We start from the raw sequence: 19,616 nt of genomic DNA on the forward strand, positions 1-19,616 counted from the left end.
TCATGATCGTTATTTTACAATCACTTCTTCATTTCAGCTCTAAAGCTTCCTAGAAGCTTTTGCTATTTGGATTTACATTGTTTTGTTGTTGAAAGGGGCTTACATTGGTTGCTTACTTGCTTCCTATAACTTCAGGAGCACTGGCCAATTTTATTAACTGGGGAAGTATGGAACTCTCACTAATATTTAGCCACTGACCCGAAATTTTATTGCAATGGTAAACTTAATTTCTGTGGCAAGATATTTATGTTCAACTTTGCTAGTCAATCAACTAGGTAGTCTCATGAAGCCATTACAAATGATAAACTTATCTCCTATAGAGTGTTGGGAGATGTGTAGACGATGAGATTGGTCACAATTGGTGTGATCTTAACGATGGTCTACAAAAACATATTTTGCAGATTTAAATGTAAGAAGTCTTAGTATCATCTCGTTAAGGACATGTTTTGCTGTTCATATGTGATGGACTGATTTAAGGCCACGTTATTCACAAGTCAATGACTGATAAGGTTTTGCACGTTTTATCGAATTAAACCACATGTTTGCCTCCGCCAATTCCTTTAAGTTTCAGTCTTGTGAGACCTCTCCATGCGAGTATTTCACGCGTTAGCTGGCCAGTTAACTCTTTTGATAGCATTTTCCTTTACTAACCACTTAAATCTTTTGATATCAATGACATTTTACTTTTCTAACCATTCAAGTCAGATATTAACATTCTTTTGTCTGATTCATGTGAACGGTTGGAATAGCTCAATTGAGTTGTTTCAGATCTATACAAGTTAGATGATTACGAATCAGATGAAAACAATTCCGACCATCAAACCGATTGACCACCGATATTTGTAAAAGTTCCGGTGGTAACTTTTTGACTAATATATTGTAAAGCCTCTCTCTACTGCCATTTCTCTCTTCCTGCTTTTCCTCCTATTCTCATTTATTCCTTGGACGTATTTCAGGCTCCATACTCTTGTTTGTTAACCCTAGATCGGGATCAACTTGAAGTCTCTAGAAATTACACTATTTTCAGGTATTCCTAACCCTTCCCTCTCTCCATCGCTTACTTTTGACTCAAATGGCAATCGCTGTTGGCATTGTTTTAGAGGATGAAATTGATGTCTAGGTTATTGTTTGTATTTTATTTCAATGACTTAGGCGATCTTGTTAGGAATTTCTGAAAATTTTTAGTGTTGATTTGTACAGAAATTCAATTGAGGGCGAGTTAAGATGGATTTAACTAGTACAAGTCAAGCGGAATTTGATTATTTGTTCAAGTTGTTGATGATTGGAGATTCTGGAGTTGGGAAGAGTAGTCTTCTTCTAAGTTTTACCTCTGATACCTTTGAAGAGCTTTCTCCTACTATTGGTATGTGTCTTTTCTATCAGTATATTTGAATCAAATTTATTTATGGTTGAAGAAATTTATCCTTTTCACTCTTCCTTTAGGTTTTGACTGCATAATTGCGTAGTGGGTTTTTGAGTTTGATGGTTCTGTGTGGGAGAATAGTCCCATATATGAAAAGGGTACTCTAGTTGCCAAACATATAACATCGAAGTCCTTTTCATTCATAACCAATTGATTTTGAGTTGGATTTCTACATACTTAACACTGTGCATAATCAGTAATGAACTACTATGAATTGTCTAGTTTTGCTTTCAGTAATCAATTTATAATGGTGTTTAAAAATTAAATTAGACGTCAACTGAGTTGTGTTGTTGTCTTGTCCTAGCTTAAGTACTTCCACTCTCTATACCCTTTTGAAGGTTTTGCTCTTGAGGTGTTTTAGTCGTTTGGGTATCTAACATTTAGCATTAGAATAGATGGACCGACATGTCGAGGGTTGTAGTAATGAAGGAGATTAATTTGCATGGTTTAATACTTTAATGTTATAATCCTAGGTTAATTGACATAAATTTCCATTGTTTATCAGCACTTGGTTTCTTTAGGTTTATCAGTGAAGTACTTAACAAAGTTTTAGATTTTGTGGATAACTTTTTTTTTGTTTCAACTGCCAACGGAAAAGGCACAATTCTTAGGACTAGATAGAATTGAGACTTGCATTCTGAGGCAACACCTTTCAGCGCCGACAGCGGTGCTTGGATGGCATTGACTGTCTGGTTCACGTGTCCATTTTTAATGAAACAAACAACAAAGTGACCCGTTAAATGCTTTAATAGAAAACTTAGAGACTACAACTCCTAATACCTCTTGATTCCGCAAGTTTTTTGACTATTGTTTACAGTGCTCAACACCTGGGACATGGTAACCAATGGTTGGGACATTATACGTGTTAACCACAAAAATAGAATATTCAATAGCTTGCGGGAGGAGTAGGGCATATATGACTTGTTTTGCCACATTGAGTAACTCGCTGTCCCTTGACTCAAAACTGAGCTACATCGGTGGTGACTGGATGAGCCACTCAGGGTTTCTTGATGGCTCAAGTCACTTGACTTGGCACTGAGCTATATTGATCGTGATTAAATGAGCTGCCTTGATTTTCTTGATGGCTCGGGGGTTCGACCAGGGATCAACTCAGCCAGCCCATGTGCCCAAGCCACTGATTTACGAATAAGTTGCGAGCGCATACCTAGTAAAGAAACTTGCGAGGTGGAAATTTGTGATTTATTGAAATTGTGTTGTTAAGGGTATAAATAATGGTCTGTAGGGCAATTTGTTGGCCTTTAGGGTGTATGAGTGTCTACAAGACAGTTCTATGACTATTATGAGCATATTCCATCCTTATTGATGTATCAAAGTCAAGGGATGTGTGACGTATGATTGTCTATTGTACTCATGTAATTATGTTGTTTCAAAAAGAAAAAGTTTGTTTCAAAAAGAAAAGTCTCTTTTCCTTTATCAATTCGAGTTGTTCAAAGAAAAAGTAAATGAACGTAAATGTTCAAAAATTGCAAAGTTCAATATACTTTCTCCATATGTTGTCAAACACCTAAAACTTATCTGCATCTAAATTATTTTTGCAAACTAGCCAATGTTTGTGTAGACTGTTACTATTTTGTAAGGTTACTCATTGTTCTTGTTGGTTTCTCTATGTACTGAAAGCTGTAATGTTTTTTTTTTAGGTGTTGATTTCAAGGTAAAACTAGTTACTTTGGGAGGCAAAAAGTTGAAGCTTGCAATATGGGATACAGGTAATTTCTGCTGGATGTCTGTTAATGCGAGCCGGGAGAGAGAGTATTTAGAAACTTTCAGCATTGCAGGATTAGAAATTCTATTGAAGAACTTATTCTTGTTTCTCTTTTTGACTAATATTTCCCCTTAAAAATAGAAATGTCTGTCTCAAGTTTCAAGTTCCAACTAACAGAAGACATTATTTCCTTTGTGCAGCGGGACAGGAAAGATTTAGAACGTTAACAAGTTCATACTACAGAGGGGCTCAAGGGGTCATATTGGGTAATGTGTTTTCCTCGTTTTTGTAGCTTCTATGTTAGTGTATCTGTTTATTTTGTGATATTGATCATGGGATTGGTATCACGGTCGTAAATGTCAAATAAGTGCAAGGAAGTTGTCATAAGAGAAACAAAATCTCTACATTAAGGCGTTTTAACAAAAAAACAGTTATTTTCTTAAAAGATGAAAGGAAAATGAGGGTACCTAGTCCTGTTGAATCACTAAATAAGCTAAAAGTTACAAGAAAGAACTTAGATTACTGTCTCTGCAAATTATGAGACTTGTCGTTGCACCACTCTCTGATGTATTCCAGATATTTATGGTGTCTTGCGTCTAGAGAATCTGGACACGAGCCCTCACTTCAGCCAGAGCAAACTGGTCATGCAGCTCTTTAGAGCTGACCCTATCTTTGCCTAGGTGGTTTTAGATTAAAGTACCTGGTATTGGTTGGAACTGCTTCATAATTGTTCAATTTGTTTCAATAATTGAATTAGTTGCTTTCCAGTCTCAGGGTTGTTGTATATCTTAATTGAATTAGTTTGCTAATTGTTGCTTTCCATACGAAGCACAGTTTACGATGTAACCAGACGAGACACATTCACAAATCTTTCTGATGTATGGGCAAAGGAATTCGATCGTTACTCAACTAATCAAGACTGCATTAAGATGCTCGTGGGAAACAAAGTTGACAAGGTAAAATTTGAGGCTTAGAATTATGGAAGACCTCTATAGATAGGCAGTGCTATTCCAACCCCCAAGGCCTTGACCTAGTCCCCCAGTCCATGCAGTGCCTAACTTCATCCATTCTCTACCTTGTCAGATAATTAATAGTTTTAAATTTATGATTGATATATTTCTCATTTCACGATACAAAAATCTGGTTAATTCTTCTTTCTCATTACCAGGAAAGCGAAAGAGTAGTCACGAAAAAAGAGGGAATCGACTTTGCTAGGGAATATGGATGCCTTTTCCTTGAATGTAGTGCAAAAACTCGAGTTAATGTGGAGCAATGTTTTGAGGAGCTTGTTTTAAAGGTATGGTAATATTAATACATTTGTAACGCTGGATACTCCTTTTTAATATGTTTCACCACTTCGAATTCTAGTATTAGACATTTAGACACTTCTCAGATTCTCGTAGTCACTTTAATGGTATAATGTTGGAGACTACCCAAGATACCCGATAGACCAGGGAGGCATGGATTCATGTGCTCCTACCTCTTGTTATCCAATGTGCATCATATTTGTGTGTGTGGGTACTGGGTATTTGTATTAATGGGGAAAGGAAGGGTGGTGATAAATAGCATGTTGCTAACAATGTTTAATGTGCAGGTATTGGATACACCAAGTTTGGTGGAAGAAGGTTCAGCAGGTGGTAAAAAGAATATCTTCAAACAGAAGCCACCGACAGTAGATGCATCATCGGCTGGTGGCTGTTGCTGATGTTCCAGTTTGATTGTTGTTGCTGCTATGGACAAGTGATGTCGTATAATTCTGACAACATTTCTTTTTGTTGCTTTTTTTCTCAGTTGACGATCTAATAGTCTAATTTACTTCAAAAATTTCTGTAAATACATTATCAGGAGAATAGTAGTTAGTTGTAAACATTATTTGAATGTGATTTGATTTGTATGTGCTGATGTTGAACTTATAATTCCTTCCTTCTTCCTCTACTTCTACAAAGAATTGCAATTTTCCCCATCTTGCAGTCAGTCACTTGAAAGAATAAAAAAGAAGAATTATTGATACAAACCCTATCACAATAACTAGACTAGATGACACAAGTCTTCTCTGCAACTCTCTCTCTTCTCTGCAACTCTATTTGTTCTCTCAGAAGAATGTCTCTTCTCAGCAACTCTATTTGTTCTCTGCAACTCTCTTTGGTTTTCACTTCTCAACTTATGAACTTATGAATATTATGTGTATCTTTTTTTTTTGGTTAAAGAGCGCTTTGGGGAAAGCTAAATAGTTTCCGGGGTGTGAAGACTTGGTCAAAAATTGGTCAATTTCGTTTGACAATTTTATTTAGGGGGAAAGTAAAATACTTCTCCACCTCAGCTCTCTCTCTCTCTCTCTCCACCTCACCTCACTCTCTCTCCACCTCACCTCTATCTTCTCCGATTAGGTCGCCGGCCTTCGCCGGAGTTTCTAGAGAGAGAGAGAGAGTGAATTTTTTTTTTTCTTCATGGTCGCAAATCGGAGAAGACAAAGAGGTGAGGTGGAGAGAGAGAGTAAGGTGAGGTGGAGATAGATTGAGGTGAAGTGAAGTGTTTTTTTTTATTTCCCCTTAAAATTTATTTCCCCGAAAAATCTCTAAAATTCTATATATTCCCTTTAAATTTTCACACTAAAATTTGTAAGGAACTTGAAAGCCACCACCCTAAAATCCTCACCATTGATCCCACTCATGTGGGTATTCTTGACCCACGTTAAAAGACGGGTGTACAGAATATAACAGTCAGTGAGTCAGTAACTCACTCAAAACTGGTCCCTGAACCGTTCGTCACCGACCTTATAAAATGAAGATTTTGATTTTTTAATTCCTCGGCGCCATCACTAAACACTCGAGTGATATTCATCTCCTGAGTGAAAAAAGTAGGATTAGTATTATTTTGGGATTAGTTTATTGATGATGAAGAACTGGAAAGTCGAGATAACCTCGTGGGTCGAAACTCATGCTGTTGATACTGGTGGTGGTGGGGAAAGCCCCTTCTCTTTCCAACTCTCTCTCTCTCTCTATCTACTTGTCTTTTTGGTTTCCGAACAATTTCTCTCTCTCTCTCTCTCTCTCTCTCTCTCTCTACAAGAACGTACTTGGCCAGGGTTTCGGTTGAAGCTAGGTTAATTGTTGATCTGATTCTTACTACTACTATTAGCTAGTACTACTTAGTATGGTGAAGGAAACTGAATATTATGATGTTCTTGGAGTTTCTCCTTGTGTTTCAGAAGAGGACATTCGTAAAGCTTATTATCTCAAAGTCAGTCTCTGAGTTCTATTCCTCCATTTTTACATGTTTACTTTAATTAAATTGAACTAATTGATGATTCTTCTTTTATCTTCTATATGTGATTTGCCTTCTGTTCTGATCATTTCTATACATATATGTTGAATCAACTCATCTGGTACAAAATCACTAATTTAACTTGTTAATTTTATTTCAAACATTTTGACTTGAAGATTTCTATTGTTTTTTTTTTGTACTGATAATTATGTGTGGTGTTTGATTTTGATTTGATTTCACTGATTCTTTATTCTTTTTACTGATTTTGAGTTTGGATCAAGATTTTAATTTGTTTTTATTGTGGTTTTCTTAAGTGTCTAACTAGACAGATTATGTTTTCCTGCAGGCAAGGCAAGTTCATCCTGATAAAAATCCTAATGATCCTCAAGCAGCTGAGAGATTCCAGGTACAATGAAGTACCTCCTCTCAGTATTATATTTGATATATTAACTATTTGCAATTTGGATCGATTACTGCAGATTGAATCTTGACATCCGTGGTTTTAGTTGTGTTCTTGCATTATTTCGTTAAGTTTTGTTTCAATATAAGCTAATCATTTAGTTATCATGAAACTAGTTTTGCTTTAATCCTTTGATGAGTTACCCATGGAAAAAGTACACAATCTTCTCATTTAGTACTTCAACCCTTAATGCTTGGAGCAGTACTAGCATTGTAACAAGTTACACCTACTTAAAAAATTAAAATTTTCGTTCTAACAGGTACTAGGAGAAGCGTATCAGGTATTGAGTGATCCTGTGCAAAGGGAGGCATACGACCGAAATGGAAAATATTGCGTATCTAGGTGTGTGAAAATGATTTTTCTTCTTAACGTTTTTCCCTAGACTATGGCTGAACATGTTCCGACATGCGTTTGTGTTTTGTGTTTGTGGCAATAAAATCTATTGTTGTACTACTTCTCATTCCAATGTTCTCGATTAGCTGATAAAGTTATGGGTTTGGTGTACCTTTTGAATGAGCCAAGTGGAACACAGATGCAACTGAATATAGTTAAGCTGTGATAACTTCATAGTTCAAAGTTTAAGTGGAAGATGCTAAAGGCATCCTCAATTTCCCATTCAATAAGGGCAATGGGGATCGATAATTTTCTATACTTCGATTTCTAAAACACCTTTATACTAAACTTTCTGGGCTAAGACAACCTTAATATGCATAGTTGGTTCAAATTATTGTTGTTCTACAACTTGTTATTTCGGGTTTCAAATGACTCCTAATGTCATTAGGTGACTGGTCTAGCAAGTTTCAGTCTTTCTCCTGGGGTTATGTACATAAGGATATCATAGTATATGAACTAGGATAAGATGAACTTATCTGACTACGAGTTGCTGTTTGGTTTTTTCCAAGTATATTTGATCTGTATTTTCTCACACGTGAGGTTTACATAATCAAGTAAGATACAAATTTTATCGATTTGAGAAAAATATGATGCCTTGTAGTGAATAAGCTACTTCAATGTTAAGAAATGCTTAAGAATTGTAGGTTTGTTTTCTTAAAATTTCAATTGAGTTCAGGCTTCATAAATAGACCATACAACGTAGTAAGAGTGGTCACGGGATCTAACTTTCGTTGGCAAGCAAATCCATTTTTACCTAACAACTAACTCAAAGACCTTAGGGGAAGCATGAGAATTTTCCATGTCTTTTGCTAACCTTTTTTTGCCTTCATATTTCTTTGATATGAACATCTACTCATCCATGAGTTCTTCTCATTGGACCATAATTTAAGTGAATTTATTGGTTTGGAAAAGTTCCTTAATAATGATAACTGAGGAAAAGGTAATGGTGGTACAATGTATGGCATGTAACTTCTTTCCTAACCTAACCTTCAGAAGTTGAAGACCTTGTCTAAATGTTACTTAAAAATTTTGCTTCCCATTCCAAACATGAAAATAGAGAGTACTGTTACAAGGGTTTTCATGTTTTCAGGGAAACCATGTTGGACCCAACTGCTGTTTTTGCCCTTCTTTTTGGAAGTGAACTATTTGAGAATTATATTGGACATCTTGCTGTTGCATCAATGGCATCCTCCGAGTTAGCTGGTGAAAGTGAGAGTCCCGAAATACTACAAAACAGATTGAAGGCAAGTTTGGTCAGACATTTCTATTTTTCTAAACCTCACTCTGTTTGGTTCTTTAGTGACTCTGTCAGCCATTGTTAGCAATACCACACAATATTGAATTGTTTTACATATTCTTTTTCTTACAAACCGGGCATACATGTATGATCTTTCATATTTCTTTGTGTCAATGGAACATACTCAGAGGGAAATATTACTCATCATTATCATAAAATGTAGAGTTAATAAAGTATGAAATACCAGGGAGCTGGGACTGTACCTAATAGTTCTCTAGAGCAATGTTTTTATCTAACTTTTTATTCTTTATGCCTTGCAACTATATGAGTAAAGGCTGTGCAGAAAGAAAGAGAAGAAAAACTCGCTAGGTTACTTAGAGATTTTCTTAATCAATATGTGCGTGGGGACAAAAAGGGGTTTGTACAGCGCGCTGAATCTGAAGTAAAACGACTTAATGATGGAGGTTAGTTGAACTGTCATAAGTCCATTTTCTTTCTCTCATTATTTCATAAAGGTTTTACTTGATACTCACAATTTACTTAGGACTTTTATATCTGCATATCCCTAGAACAAGAGCTGAATATGCTGACACGCTAGATCGTGAAACTGAATCCCAATAAATTAAGCCCGTGGTCTGAAACCCTTTGAGACAATGGGCCTTCTGAATCTTTGGTGTTCGTGACGTAATTTATTTAGGCCGGCCGAGTTAAATTGGATATAAAGTTATAAACATGCTCATAAGCTGCATTGAGATAGAGTTGACAGACTGATTTTGTAAGACCATCAATCAGAGTTCACGTGACATGTATTTGAGCAAGACCAATTTTCAGAAATAAGGAGAAAAGAGGAAAAAATTGTGCTCCAAAAACAATAATAACAAAATGATTGATCATAATATGTTAAATTCTCTCCTAAAAATAACTAAAAGGCATCAACCGGCTATTCTATTTTAATCTAAATATGGTTGATCTCTTGTATTTGTTGAAAATACAGCTTTTGGAGTCGATATGCTATACACCATTGGCTACATATATGAGAGACAGGCAGCACAAGAACTAGGAAAGAAAGCCCTTTACTTGGGAGTACCATTTGTGGCAGAATGGGTGCGGAATAAAGGCCATTTCTGGAAGTCACAAATCACAGCAGCTAAAGGTGAGCAGAATAATGTCACATCACTTATCTTTGTTCTGGATTCTCTTTGACATGGGTTACTTTATTGAGCAAATTGGTCAGGTGCTTTTCAACTTCTACAATTGCAAGAAGATATGCGACGGCAATTCCAAATGGATGGCAGTGGCCCTGAAAACAATGTTGAATCTCATTTGCTGTCAAACAAGGATACACTGATGAACTCTATATGGAAGCTGAATGTGGTAGATATTGAAGTAACACTTTTACATGTTTGCCAAATGGTAGGTTCACTTCCATCTTAAACCATAACATTGATATTCCATTTCTTCGTTTCTTAAATTGGGAAACCCCCATGAGTACTAGAAGCAAGGAGCAACTTGTCTTTCTCTCACACATTCTTTTCTTTTATCCATTGTCTGAAGTACACGTTAGAGTTATTTTCGGGACTGAGTCCTCTAGTTTATTTGCAGGTATTGAAGGAAAATAATGTAAGGAAAGAAGAGCTTAAAGATCGTGCATTGGCTCTGAAAATCCTTGGGAAAACATTTCAGGTGAAATACTAATACAAAATCCGTTTATAGCAATTTCTTTTTCTTCATTGATTCTGTTACTATTGATATACCTAGTCGTGTATCAAATAAAATCGTACATAATGCTTACGATGTATGATTGGGATTTATCTCTTCAATCATGGATTATAATCAAACGGTGCTCATGTAAATACTTATAGAGGGAAAAGAATATACAAAATGGTGGCACATCAAAGATGAACGATGTTTCCAATAACGACGACGATGATAGCAGTTCCGAATGCAGTTCTGTGGAGGATTCACCTCGATCACTTTCATATCGAACTCCTCTAATAACTCAGGCATGTTAGAAATTTCTCGAAAGCTATCTTCTTAAACAACTAACTTGTTGTCTCTTCCATCTAGATTTCCTTCATCAATAGAACATATTATTTTGATGTTTCTTTCCTTAAGTTCAGATACGAAATCTGACATGACCCAAGTCAAAGCTCAGTTAGCTCTTATTTCTGCGGGAAATCTGATTCCACAGAAATGGTTACACAACTGTTTTCGACTTTCTTGATGGAAAATACAGTATGTGCTTATGAAACTTAAGACGTAGCATCTAGAATTAGGACATTCTGACTGAAATTCATCTATAAGAATCTGACTGTTTGGACAACCACACCATGTTTTGAATGAAGTTTAAGATGTTTTTACTAACAATCTTGACAATGTATCAGGGTATCGGGAGACTCTTCAGATGCCTCTGTAATCCAGCATTTGATGTTGATGATGATGAGATTGTCTATAGAAGAAAGTAGTGGGGTGGAAGTTTTTGGTTGAAAAATCATTTGGTCTAAGTTTTACCCAAGGTAGTTCTACTGGAAGCTATGAAGATTCAACCTTCTGTTTTGTTGCTTCTCTTCCATTTCCGCTGAATTGTGTGTTTCTTGTCTAAAATTCTTTACTTCCCCGTAACTGTTAAACAACAGAAGAAAATGAAAGCTCATAGATTTAACAAAGATTGGCATGAGAGAAAAACAGAATGGAGGACTACTGCTTTGTTTCAAGTGTTACGTAGAAAAATAAACATACAAAATGGTGTGTCATATTATAATTACTAAGCGTTTGTTGACTCAGACTGTATTCTTTAGCCGTCTTGGCTAAATCATGCGCCTAAGGATAGATATAAAGTCCGGATTCTTAAAACCTGTCAAGGTCACCCAAGTCCGTTATAGGCCATGGAACCTAACATTTGAAAACTTGCTTGACTGACAGGGTAGGATTACTGATCTGGGCTTGAGTAATCAAGTTAGAGATGTTTTCAGATAAGAATATCTTCTTACATCATCTCCTGAAATGTCTATCCCCCTCTTTGTCTCTCGTTTCTGTATTTCTTTTTTCCGGAACCCCAATTCATGGAGGTCGTGAAGGAGAGAGTAAGAAACAGAAGAAGAGAGAGCAACTAATAATAAGAAAGATAAATTGAAAAAGAAAAAGTTACTACAATTTTTTCCTATCAAATCTTGCCTACTAGATCTCGTGTTAGCACTAAAATGCGCTGATGCATTTAGTAATAGCTGAAGTACACTGCGCAAGTTGGCATGTACTAGCTTACCTGGTCATTTATGAAGAGTGTGGGACACCTAATGTCGGAGTTCGCAGATATGATAGGACTTGGGAGAGCCATTTGCGCTCAAGCGGTGCCGTGGGGGCTAGTGTGAAATGAAATCCTAATGCCGGCCGAGCTAGAATCATTCTTCAACCTTCGTCCAGGCGCCTAACTCAAGTGGTTCCTCTTCTATTCTAGTACAAGATCAGGTGATGTGCCAGATAAACGTATAGGCTCGTGCATATTTTAGCTGTGTGTGACACGCGTCGTGCGCATTTAGCTTAAGGCAAGCTACGCATCTGCATAGGGGTCTCTCTAAAATGCATCCTTGCCTTTCGTTCGTGTTTAATTTCTCCGAATTGGTTGCAAAATATTTTCTCTATAATTGTTTTTTTAACACTCGATCTCCCAAATCGTGTAATTATTTCATTTCAGCTCCCAAAGACAGTGTATCGAGGGCGTTTTGTGATAGTCCAACGTTGCTTAGCGTCACAGGTGTAGACTATAGTTGAATGTTCCAACTTAGTAAGTATCCACGCGTGTGAACAAATCTAAGTGAAACAAAATTGAACATATGTGAATGTCAAACGGTTTCACTAAGTACTTGGCCAATCTCAAGGTCTTTCGGATCAGCTTGTGGAACCTTCACTAAGAACAATATAGTAATTCTCCACCACCCTTTGGTGTAACGGTTGGACACCCCTCTTAAGCCCATGAGGTCGTGGGATCGAGTCTCGGTAGAAGCAGTTTGTCATCAAGATTTATCCCATGTAATTTAGGCAATATATAGAGTAAATATGGAGTATAATAATTTTTCGGGCTTTAGGCCTCTTTCATTATGGTTTAAATCAGGCGGGTATCGTGCTCATCACATCTTCATGATGTATCAATGCCTTGTAACGACTAACGTAGATCGTAGTCGATTTCTCAAAAAAAAAAAAAAATAGTTTGTTTACGGAGATGTGAGATGATTTTCTTGATCTTCAAATGCCAGGCAGATCTTGACCCGATCTGATCTAAAGACATAGAAATATTTCCATGAACAAACAGATCTAGATCTACTCTGGCATAAAGAGATGTTAAGTCTAGACTCTAGATCTTGAATGATTCTATTTCCTTATCTAATAACTTACATGATTATGTTTGATATCTTACAGCAGAACTATTTAGCATAGATACTAGATGAATATAACAAGGATGACACAGAAAATTCACCTACATTTATCGGTATTCCATCTTATTCAATAGTCGCCTTTATCTTTCTCAACCAGTCGAAAAGAAAACATCGATAAACATATGAGTTGGATTATTAAACAAGAAATAAGTATCATCTTCTCGACAGGAAGAACCCAATGACTGGCGTGATAAATCTAATATTTACATTATTGAGACAGAGTAGTCGATCGATCCTCGAGAATCTTGCACATGAAAAGGTTTCTTGTATGACTGCAATAAGAGAGAGGAACAAACAACACTAACCGAAGAAGCAGCCATACAAGCACCGGCTAGCCAAGGTGGTAACCTGATTCCGGTGAACGGGAATAATATTCCAGCAGCAATCGGCATCCCAAGCACATTATAACCGAGAGCCCATACATAGTTGAGTCGAATCCGAGATAATGTTTTCCTTGAGAGATCAATGGCTGTTATTACGTCTTCTAAGTTACTCTTAATAAGAACTATATCAGCAGCTTCAATTGCAACGTCAGTACCAGCACCAATTGCCATTCCGACGTCTGCTGCGACTAGAGCTGGAGAATCGTTGATTCCATCACCCACCATTGCCACAGACCCTCCTTTCATCTATACAAAGTTTTTGAATCAGAATCACAGAGAACATGAAGTACACTCAAATCTAAATCAAGATAGAAAAGAACTATAACAGTGAAGAACGAAAAGTAGTGGCAACTTCAATTTTTAAATTTCCAGTTCGCAGGTAACTAAAGAATCATTAACATTTAACTCTTTCTGGAAACCCTATTAGGATTTCTGTACCCTGGTTTCTTTATTCAGTTGGACTGAAGGTCATATAAAGTATTATGTGAAGAGCCCTGAATTCACATATTAGTACGCATTCTTGTGAACTTATCAGCAAATCATGTTCAAGGATGTAAACTCACCACTCAATGAATTACTGGTTTTAAGAAAATATATCATGCTTACCTGCAACTCTTTTATTTTATCGGCTTTTCCTAGTGGATCCGTCTCAGCAAACACCACACCAATTCCAACCTCATTGGCTATGGCAGTTGCTGTTGCCCAGTTGTCTCCAGTCACCATGATGCTCAATATGTTCATAGATTTTAGAAATGAGATTACTTGGCCTGCTTCTGGCTTTACTGGATCTGTTACAGATAAAGCTCCAGCAACTATCCCATCAACAGCAACCAAAACACATGTCCGAGCAAGCTGTTCGCTCTCTGACAAGTACTCCATAACCTCCGGCCCAACGGGTATATTTTGGGCCTCCATAAGCCTCTTATTTCCAACCAAAACCAATTTGTCGCCAACTATACCACTCACACCAGATCCCGGATGCACCTCAAAGTCCTGCACCTCAAGGGAAGAACAGTCTTGTTGGCGTAGCTTCTTAGCATGTTCCACCACAGCCTTAGCTATTGGGTGCTCACTATTTACCTGCCAACGAGAATTTAAATATCTTTTAGTTTTTGTCAATTTATTTCACGTTTTGTTAGTTGCTCATAGCCTTATACAACTGTTTCTGTTTTTCTTAAAAAAACATCGAAAAAAGCAAACCAAAATTAGGTGGTTGCTACATAAATATATTAACCTCCGCTGCAGCAGCCATGTCGTACAACACTTGGATAGGCATGTCTGAGAAAACCATTGTACTAACTACCACAGGTTTCCCTTCCGTCAGGGTACCTGTTTTATCGAACACTACAGTTTTCACCTGTGGGTTCAAGGAAGAAAAGAGGTTAGTTATTTGTCTATGCATGTACTCTGTCCATTTTCTGAAGACAATATTCCTTTAAATATATAAAAGAATGATCTTCGCTGGATTTAGTGCCTTATTGGGAAACCATAAAAGAAAATTTCTTGCCTTGTGTGCATTTTCAAGTGCATTTCCACCTTTGATAAGAACACCTTGTGAAGCGCCCTTCCCTGTGGCTACCATGACAGCTGTTGGGGTTGCTAGTCCTAGAGCACATGGACAAGCAACTACCAGAACCGAAATACCAAATTGTAGTGCCAACTCAAAGGCATCCATTGATTTCGGTATCCAGTCTTTAGGGTAAATAGCAGCTTCTCCAGGAATGAACCAGGCCAACCATGTGAAAACCGCTGCCACAACAACCTGCAAAAAACATAGAAATATTAAATGTCTTCCTATATCTCAGAATAAAGAAGTTATATGACGAAGTTGGTCTAAAATTGCTTGTGAAGAACTAAATGAACTCTTGCACTTATATCTTAGATTTGCAAAACGAAGTTTTCAATAATTGTGACTTTAGATCAGTTCAGAGATGATAACGCATTGGAGATTACCAGGTGTTTTACAAATAAATCATAACAATATTAAATTAATGAATGTACTACTTATCATTCATTACATAATATCTATAGACAGTGTTCCTCAATTTTCAATGACTGTTAATATAACAATAGTTCATGAATCAAGTTAATTTCCACAAAATGACATAGAAGAGCAGAAAACCTGTCAAAAACATACAAGTTGCCCAATTGTATTTGTTCGCTGGATGGAGTGGTCAGACCGACGTAAGAGTAACAAGAAATTCTTCTGCTACAATGACAGAGAAAGTAAGAGCAGAATTCGCATTCTACTTTCTGTAGTGTAGACAACTCACGAAGTCCTGATAGTCTTAAGAATGCATTCATGTTGCATCAAACTCAGTAAGATATGAGACCTAATAACTAAATTCCTGTCCGGTACCCTCTTCCACTTTGACGTAATTGGCACATAAGTAGTTCCAGTCTTCCAGATACAGTAAAATAAGAGATGTTTAATGCAACAAATTGAATTAGAATTTAATCCCATTTCGTTTATCTCTCTTCAAGTCTCCTTTATGAAAGATAGTCAAAACCACGTTCTTCATCTCAAACCATATTAATTTCTGACAAGCACTGAACATCAAGTTGACCTCACCAAAAATATTTAAATCCTCCATCATCTCTCTAGCTTGAGTCGAATAACTATCAGCTACTCTTATGAAGACTCAAAAACACATTAAACAAACCTTATAACTTGAATCATATATCACACTCACGTATTAAATCAAGACAAATACATACCACAGGAACGAAGACTTTGGAAATTTGGTCAGCCAATTTTTGAACAGGAGCTCTAGCAAGCTGAGCAGATTCAACCAGCTGAACAATCTGGGATAGTGCAGTATCTGATCCAACGTGAGTGACTTTAACCAGTAAACACCCATTCTCGTTCACGGTTCCACCAATAACCTGTCGATAACATTCAAATATTACAGAGAGAAAACGGTGAAAGAGAGCAAAATAATAACCTCATAAAGTTAGACAACCTTGTCCCCTGGCCTTTTAGCCACTGGCCTTGCTTCCCCAGTGATCATGCTCTCATTGACATGGCTCTGCCCCCTTGTAACGACCCCATCAACAGGAACTTTTGCCCCTGGGACGATCTTTATGACATCGTTCTTTTGTATCAGTGCAGTACTTATCTCATTTTCAGATATCAAATTCCCTTCTCCATCAAAAGATAGCAAAAATGCTGTATCAGAAGCAAGATCTGCAAGCTTCGCTAATGCATCAGACGTCTTTCCCTTAGCTACTACCTCCAAATATTTCCCTAAGAGGATAAAGGTAATTAACATTGCACTAGTCTCAAAGAAATCTTGCCCCTCAAATGAATTTGAAGTCAATGCTTTTATTATAATGTATATAGAATAAAAATATGCAGCATTTGTTCCCAATGCAACCAGAACATCCATGTTAGCATATCCTCGTTTTAATGCGTGATAAGACCCCACGTAAAACCTGAAATCAACAAACGCAGACAAATATACAATTTGAAAATGAACTGTCAAACTGTAGATACATAAGAAGTATTAGGAGGCGATGTAATTAAAACCTTCGACCAATAATGAACTGTACTGGGGTGCAAAATGTCCATCTCAGAATCATTCCAACCGTGAGCATGTTGTGAATCTTATGGGATAACCAGGTTCCATACGGATGAACCATAGGAAGTACCATTGAGAAGATAAACACGGGAGTTGAAAATAGGCAGCTCCAGAGAAAGAGATTTCTATAGCCCAATATCTCATCTTTATGTTCTGTATCCCTACGTCTTGGGGGAACATACAAGCTGGCTTGATAGAAGTTGGGCAGGTGACCAGCTTCTTGTACGCATTGTATGAGAGACCTCGGACCAGTGAAATCTGGTTCATAGAGAACAGTAACCTTGTTTGTCGCTTTGTCCATCTCAACATGGTACACACCTTCAACTGACTGAAGAGAGGACGTAATAATAGTTACATCTTCAGGAGAGCTGATCCCATCAATTTTAAGGTGCACTTTATTACTTTCATTCCCACTATTGACGAGATTGGCTTCAAAGCCAGCATCTTCAATTGCTTGGATGAGGTGATCAGAATCGGTTAGGCTAGGATCAAAGTTGATTTTAGCCTCTTCAATAGCTAAGCCGACTACTGCTGTCTTCACACCATCAACCATTAGAAGGGCGCGCTCTATAGATTCAGAGCAACTGGTACATGCCATTCCTTTAATTCTGAGTCGGCACACGGCTATGTCCTGTCCTGGGAACTCTACAACTGGAAATCCTAAGTCTTCGATGGCTTCTTTAATATATTTGACCTACATTAAGAAAATCCCATCAGTAAATTCTTCCAACCAACGTAATTAGAAAGACAAAAAATGTTTGTAGTAAGGAGCTCAAAAGTTGAACTAAACAAGAAAGAGTTCAGATTCTCATGTTTTATGAAAAACTACAACAAGCAATAACTCCACATGAATGCCTTGCTTGGTGCGCCATGAACATTGCAAAGCTTCAGAGCCCAGTTCTACTTAAGTTTGTGTTCGGGTTTCCCTGTCTAGGTGCATATCATAACAAAAGGACAAAGTCTGTTGACTCTGTTCATCCAAGTATCAGTAAAACCACTTTTTGAAAAAACGAGTATTAACATTAAGAGTCTAAGACCTCAAGGCACATAACAGTGCTATCTCAAACAACATATCTTTCCTAGCAAATGCACAAACCAATTACAAAATTCAAACAAACCACTTACAAAATTGACAACATAGAAGAACTGGATCACAGAACATCCCTCAAATTAAACTCAATATTCTGGAACTATTGCCTAACTTAACATTTTGAAAGTTGTACAGGTTCGTGCAGGTTCTCTGCTTGGTGTACTATTTTAGTATGATAAATTATTTCGATATCGAGTATAAATACCAGTGAACTTTCAAGTTTAAAGTTAGTTTTGGGTTTTCATTAAAAATCCGAGCAATTCTATAAGTTCAGGATTGAGATTCTTACATTAATTAACTCCGGTATGTATTTGACAAGTGCCTGGCCTTGAAGAGGTGACACCATGACACTCTCGATTCCATTAAGCTTAGCCAATGCTGATTCAATAGATGTCGAACAAGAAGCACATTTGATGTTTCCAACTTTAAACAAAACCGTTCTTGTTTTCCGTACTCCATTTGGAGTTTGAAGGACATTAACTGTGTAGCTATCAGCTGATTGTTGAAGAAGAGGCACCTTAAGATCATCATCTGATTTCATCTTATCCATTCCCCCCTTAACCTGAAAACAATGGTAACTCAAATCTCAAAATTAGTGGAAAATCGACAATTAGAACCCTATCCACAAAATTAAAAGTGATATAGTAGTATTTAGATATCATTTTAACAAAGAAATCCCTAATGGTAGAGAATACCTTCTTCTTCAATTAAACAAGATTTCACTCAAAATTCCAAACAAAAACAACTTCAAGAAAACTTATAGAATCAAACCAAAAACCAAATCATAATGAAGAAGCGAAATCGAATATAGATAAGTAGATAGAAACAAGAAGAACAAGGCAATACGAAAAATAGAAAGATAGGGAAACTAACTTTTAGGTTTGAATTATGTGTGTCTGGTAGTTCAATCTGTTCGGGAAGAAGTTAAGAATCTTTTAGGGTTTCCACAACTCTTATTGCCAAACCAGACTACCAGAGTAGAGAGAGAGAAAGAAAGTTTTTTATCTTTTTTGAATTTTGCATATGGATATAACGTTAATTGAAATCTGACGCGGAACCGCCAAATCTTGTACAAACAAAGTCTTAGGGCCGGCCAAGCCTAACTCTCTTCCATACACCCCTATTTTTTACAAAACGACACCCACTTAGTAGTGTTTGGGTCTTTGGGATGACAGTATTCAAAAAGAACATGTTAGGGATGACTAGATCACAAATAAAAGTGATAGAAAATGATACTTGGTCGGAAAACATTTGCCACGTCCATAATCCGACCATTTTCCATCGTAGTACCCATGAAATGATAAATCAATGGAAGACCTTGGAACCAAAATAGTCCATTAAAAGTAAAGATCTCTCGACATTTTAAAGAGAAATGTTAGAGTTGATATCTTGACCCAAATTCAACCTTGACTTTTTGCTCATTTGTCATTCTTAAAACTCTGAAAGTAAAGTCGTTATATCCCGAAGGTATACATCCTAACGTTTGGTACTGTTACAGAGGTGTAAAACGTCTTAAGGAAAGATAATTTATTCTCGCCTCGACTACATTAACATCTATCTCGGTTAGTCCGAAAGAAGGAATATTGATACATCATTATTCTTTAATAGTCTATCTCTCTATAAGTTAGAGAA

General features: G+C 36.9%; 3 protein-coding genes across 5 annotated transcripts; 2 read left to right on the top strand and 1 right to left on the bottom strand.

Moving 5' to 3' along the window:
* The first annotated feature begins 629 nt into the window (after positions 1-629).
* Positions 630-5,059, top strand: LOC147534899 (ras-related protein RABC1-like). Of its 2 annotated transcripts, XM_086648996.1 has the most exons (8): positions 630-857; positions 957-1,027; positions 1,201-1,363; positions 3,082-3,150; positions 3,347-3,412; positions 3,981-4,102; positions 4,315-4,443; positions 4,741-5,059. In XM_086648996.1, the coding sequence occupies exons 3-8, from the start codon at positions 1,225-1,227 to the stop codon at positions 4,849-4,851; spliced, it is 636 nt and encodes a 211-aa protein (XP_086505122.1). In that variant the 5' UTR covers positions 630-857; positions 957-1,027; positions 1,201-1,224; the 3' UTR covers positions 4,852-5,059. The 2 variants fall into 2 exon arrangements, with proteins under 2 accessions (XP_086505122.1, XP_086505121.1); XM_086648995.1 differs by lacking the exon at positions 630-857 and having other exon boundaries at positions 891-1,027.
* An 835-nt stretch (positions 5,060-5,894) lies between these two features.
* Positions 5,895-11,283, top strand: LOC147534900 (DNAJ heat shock N-terminal domain-containing protein). The gene is made up of 10 exons (XM_086648999.1): positions 5,895-6,386; positions 6,757-6,816; positions 7,130-7,212; positions 8,354-8,507; positions 8,835-8,964; positions 9,495-9,653; positions 9,735-9,913; positions 10,103-10,183; positions 10,363-10,503; positions 10,885-11,283. Exons 1-10 carry the CDS (start codon positions 6,300-6,302, stop codon positions 10,963-10,965), a joined length of 1,155 nt encoding a protein of 384 aa, XP_086505125.1. The 5' UTR covers positions 5,895-6,299; the 3' UTR covers positions 10,966-11,283.
* Positions 11,284-12,954: 1,671 nt separating this feature from the next.
* Positions 12,955-19,248, bottom strand: LOC147534901 (copper-transporting ATPase HMA4-like). 2 transcript variants are annotated; one of them, XM_086648998.1, is made up of 10 exons: positions 18,858-19,105; positions 18,680-18,740; positions 18,274-18,546; positions 16,843-17,588; positions 16,277-16,748; positions 16,032-16,199; positions 14,821-15,075; positions 14,548-14,670; positions 13,920-14,393; positions 12,955-13,559 (listed from the first exon to the last, which is right to left on the bottom strand). In XM_086648998.1, the coding sequence occupies exons 3-10, from the start codon at positions 18,532-18,534 to the stop codon at positions 13,134-13,136; spliced, it is 2,925 nt and encodes a 974-aa protein (XP_086505124.1). In that variant the 5' UTR covers positions 18,535-18,546; positions 18,680-18,740; positions 18,858-19,105; the 3' UTR covers positions 12,955-13,133. The 2 variants fall into 2 exon arrangements, with proteins under 2 accessions (XP_086505124.1, XP_086505123.1); XM_086648997.1 differs by lacking the exon at positions 18,680-18,740 and having other exon boundaries at positions 18,858-19,248.
* Between the last annotated feature and the right edge of the window lie 368 nt (positions 19,249-19,616).

This window comes from Eschscholzia californica, unplaced genomic scaffold (genome assembly GCF_041429995.1).
Source record: "Eschscholzia californica isolate CP2 unplaced genomic scaffold, dmEscCali1.0.p SCAF_6, whole genome shotgun sequence".
NCBI lineage: Eukaryota > Viridiplantae > Streptophyta > Magnoliopsida > Ranunculales > Papaveraceae > Eschscholzia > Eschscholzia californica.

Bases quoted from the DNA above. Each gene is read 5' to 3' on its own strand.
- LOC147534899 (XM_086648996.1), top strand. From the start codon at position 1,225: ATGGATTTAACTAGTACAAGTCAAGCGGAATTTGATTATTTGTTCAAG. The intron at 3,151-3,346 runs GTAATTTCTGCT...TCCTTTGTGCAG, and splicing joins GCTTGCAATATGGGATACAG to CGGGACAGGAAAGATTTAGA. The intron at 3,413-3,980 runs GTAATGTGTTTT...TACGAAGCACAG, and splicing joins GGCTCAAGGGGTCATATTGG to TTTACGATGTAACCAGACGA.
- LOC147534900 (XM_086648999.1), top strand. From the start codon at position 6,300: ATGGTGAAGGAAACTGAATATTATGATGTTCTTGGAGTTTCTCCTTGT. The intron at 6,387-6,756 runs GTCAGTCTCTGA...GTTTTCCTGCAG, and splicing joins GTAAAGCTTATTATCTCAAA to GCAAGGCAAGTTCATCCTGA. The intron at 9,654-9,734 runs GTGAGCAGAATA...CAAATTGGTCAG, and splicing joins ACAAATCACAGCAGCTAAAG to GTGCTTTTCAACTTCTACAA.
- LOC147534901 (XM_086648997.1), bottom strand. From the start codon at position 18,534: ATGGATAAGATGAAATCAGATGATGATCTTAAGGTGCCTCTTCTTCAA. The intron at 16,749-16,842 runs GTTTTAATTACA...TGTTGATTTCAG, and splicing joins CAGTTCATTATTGGTCGAAG to GTTTTACGTGGGGTCTTATC. The intron at 14,671-14,820 runs GCAAGAAATTTT...TTGAACCCACAG, and splicing joins CACTTGAAAATGCACACAAG to GTGAAAACTGTAGTGTTCGA.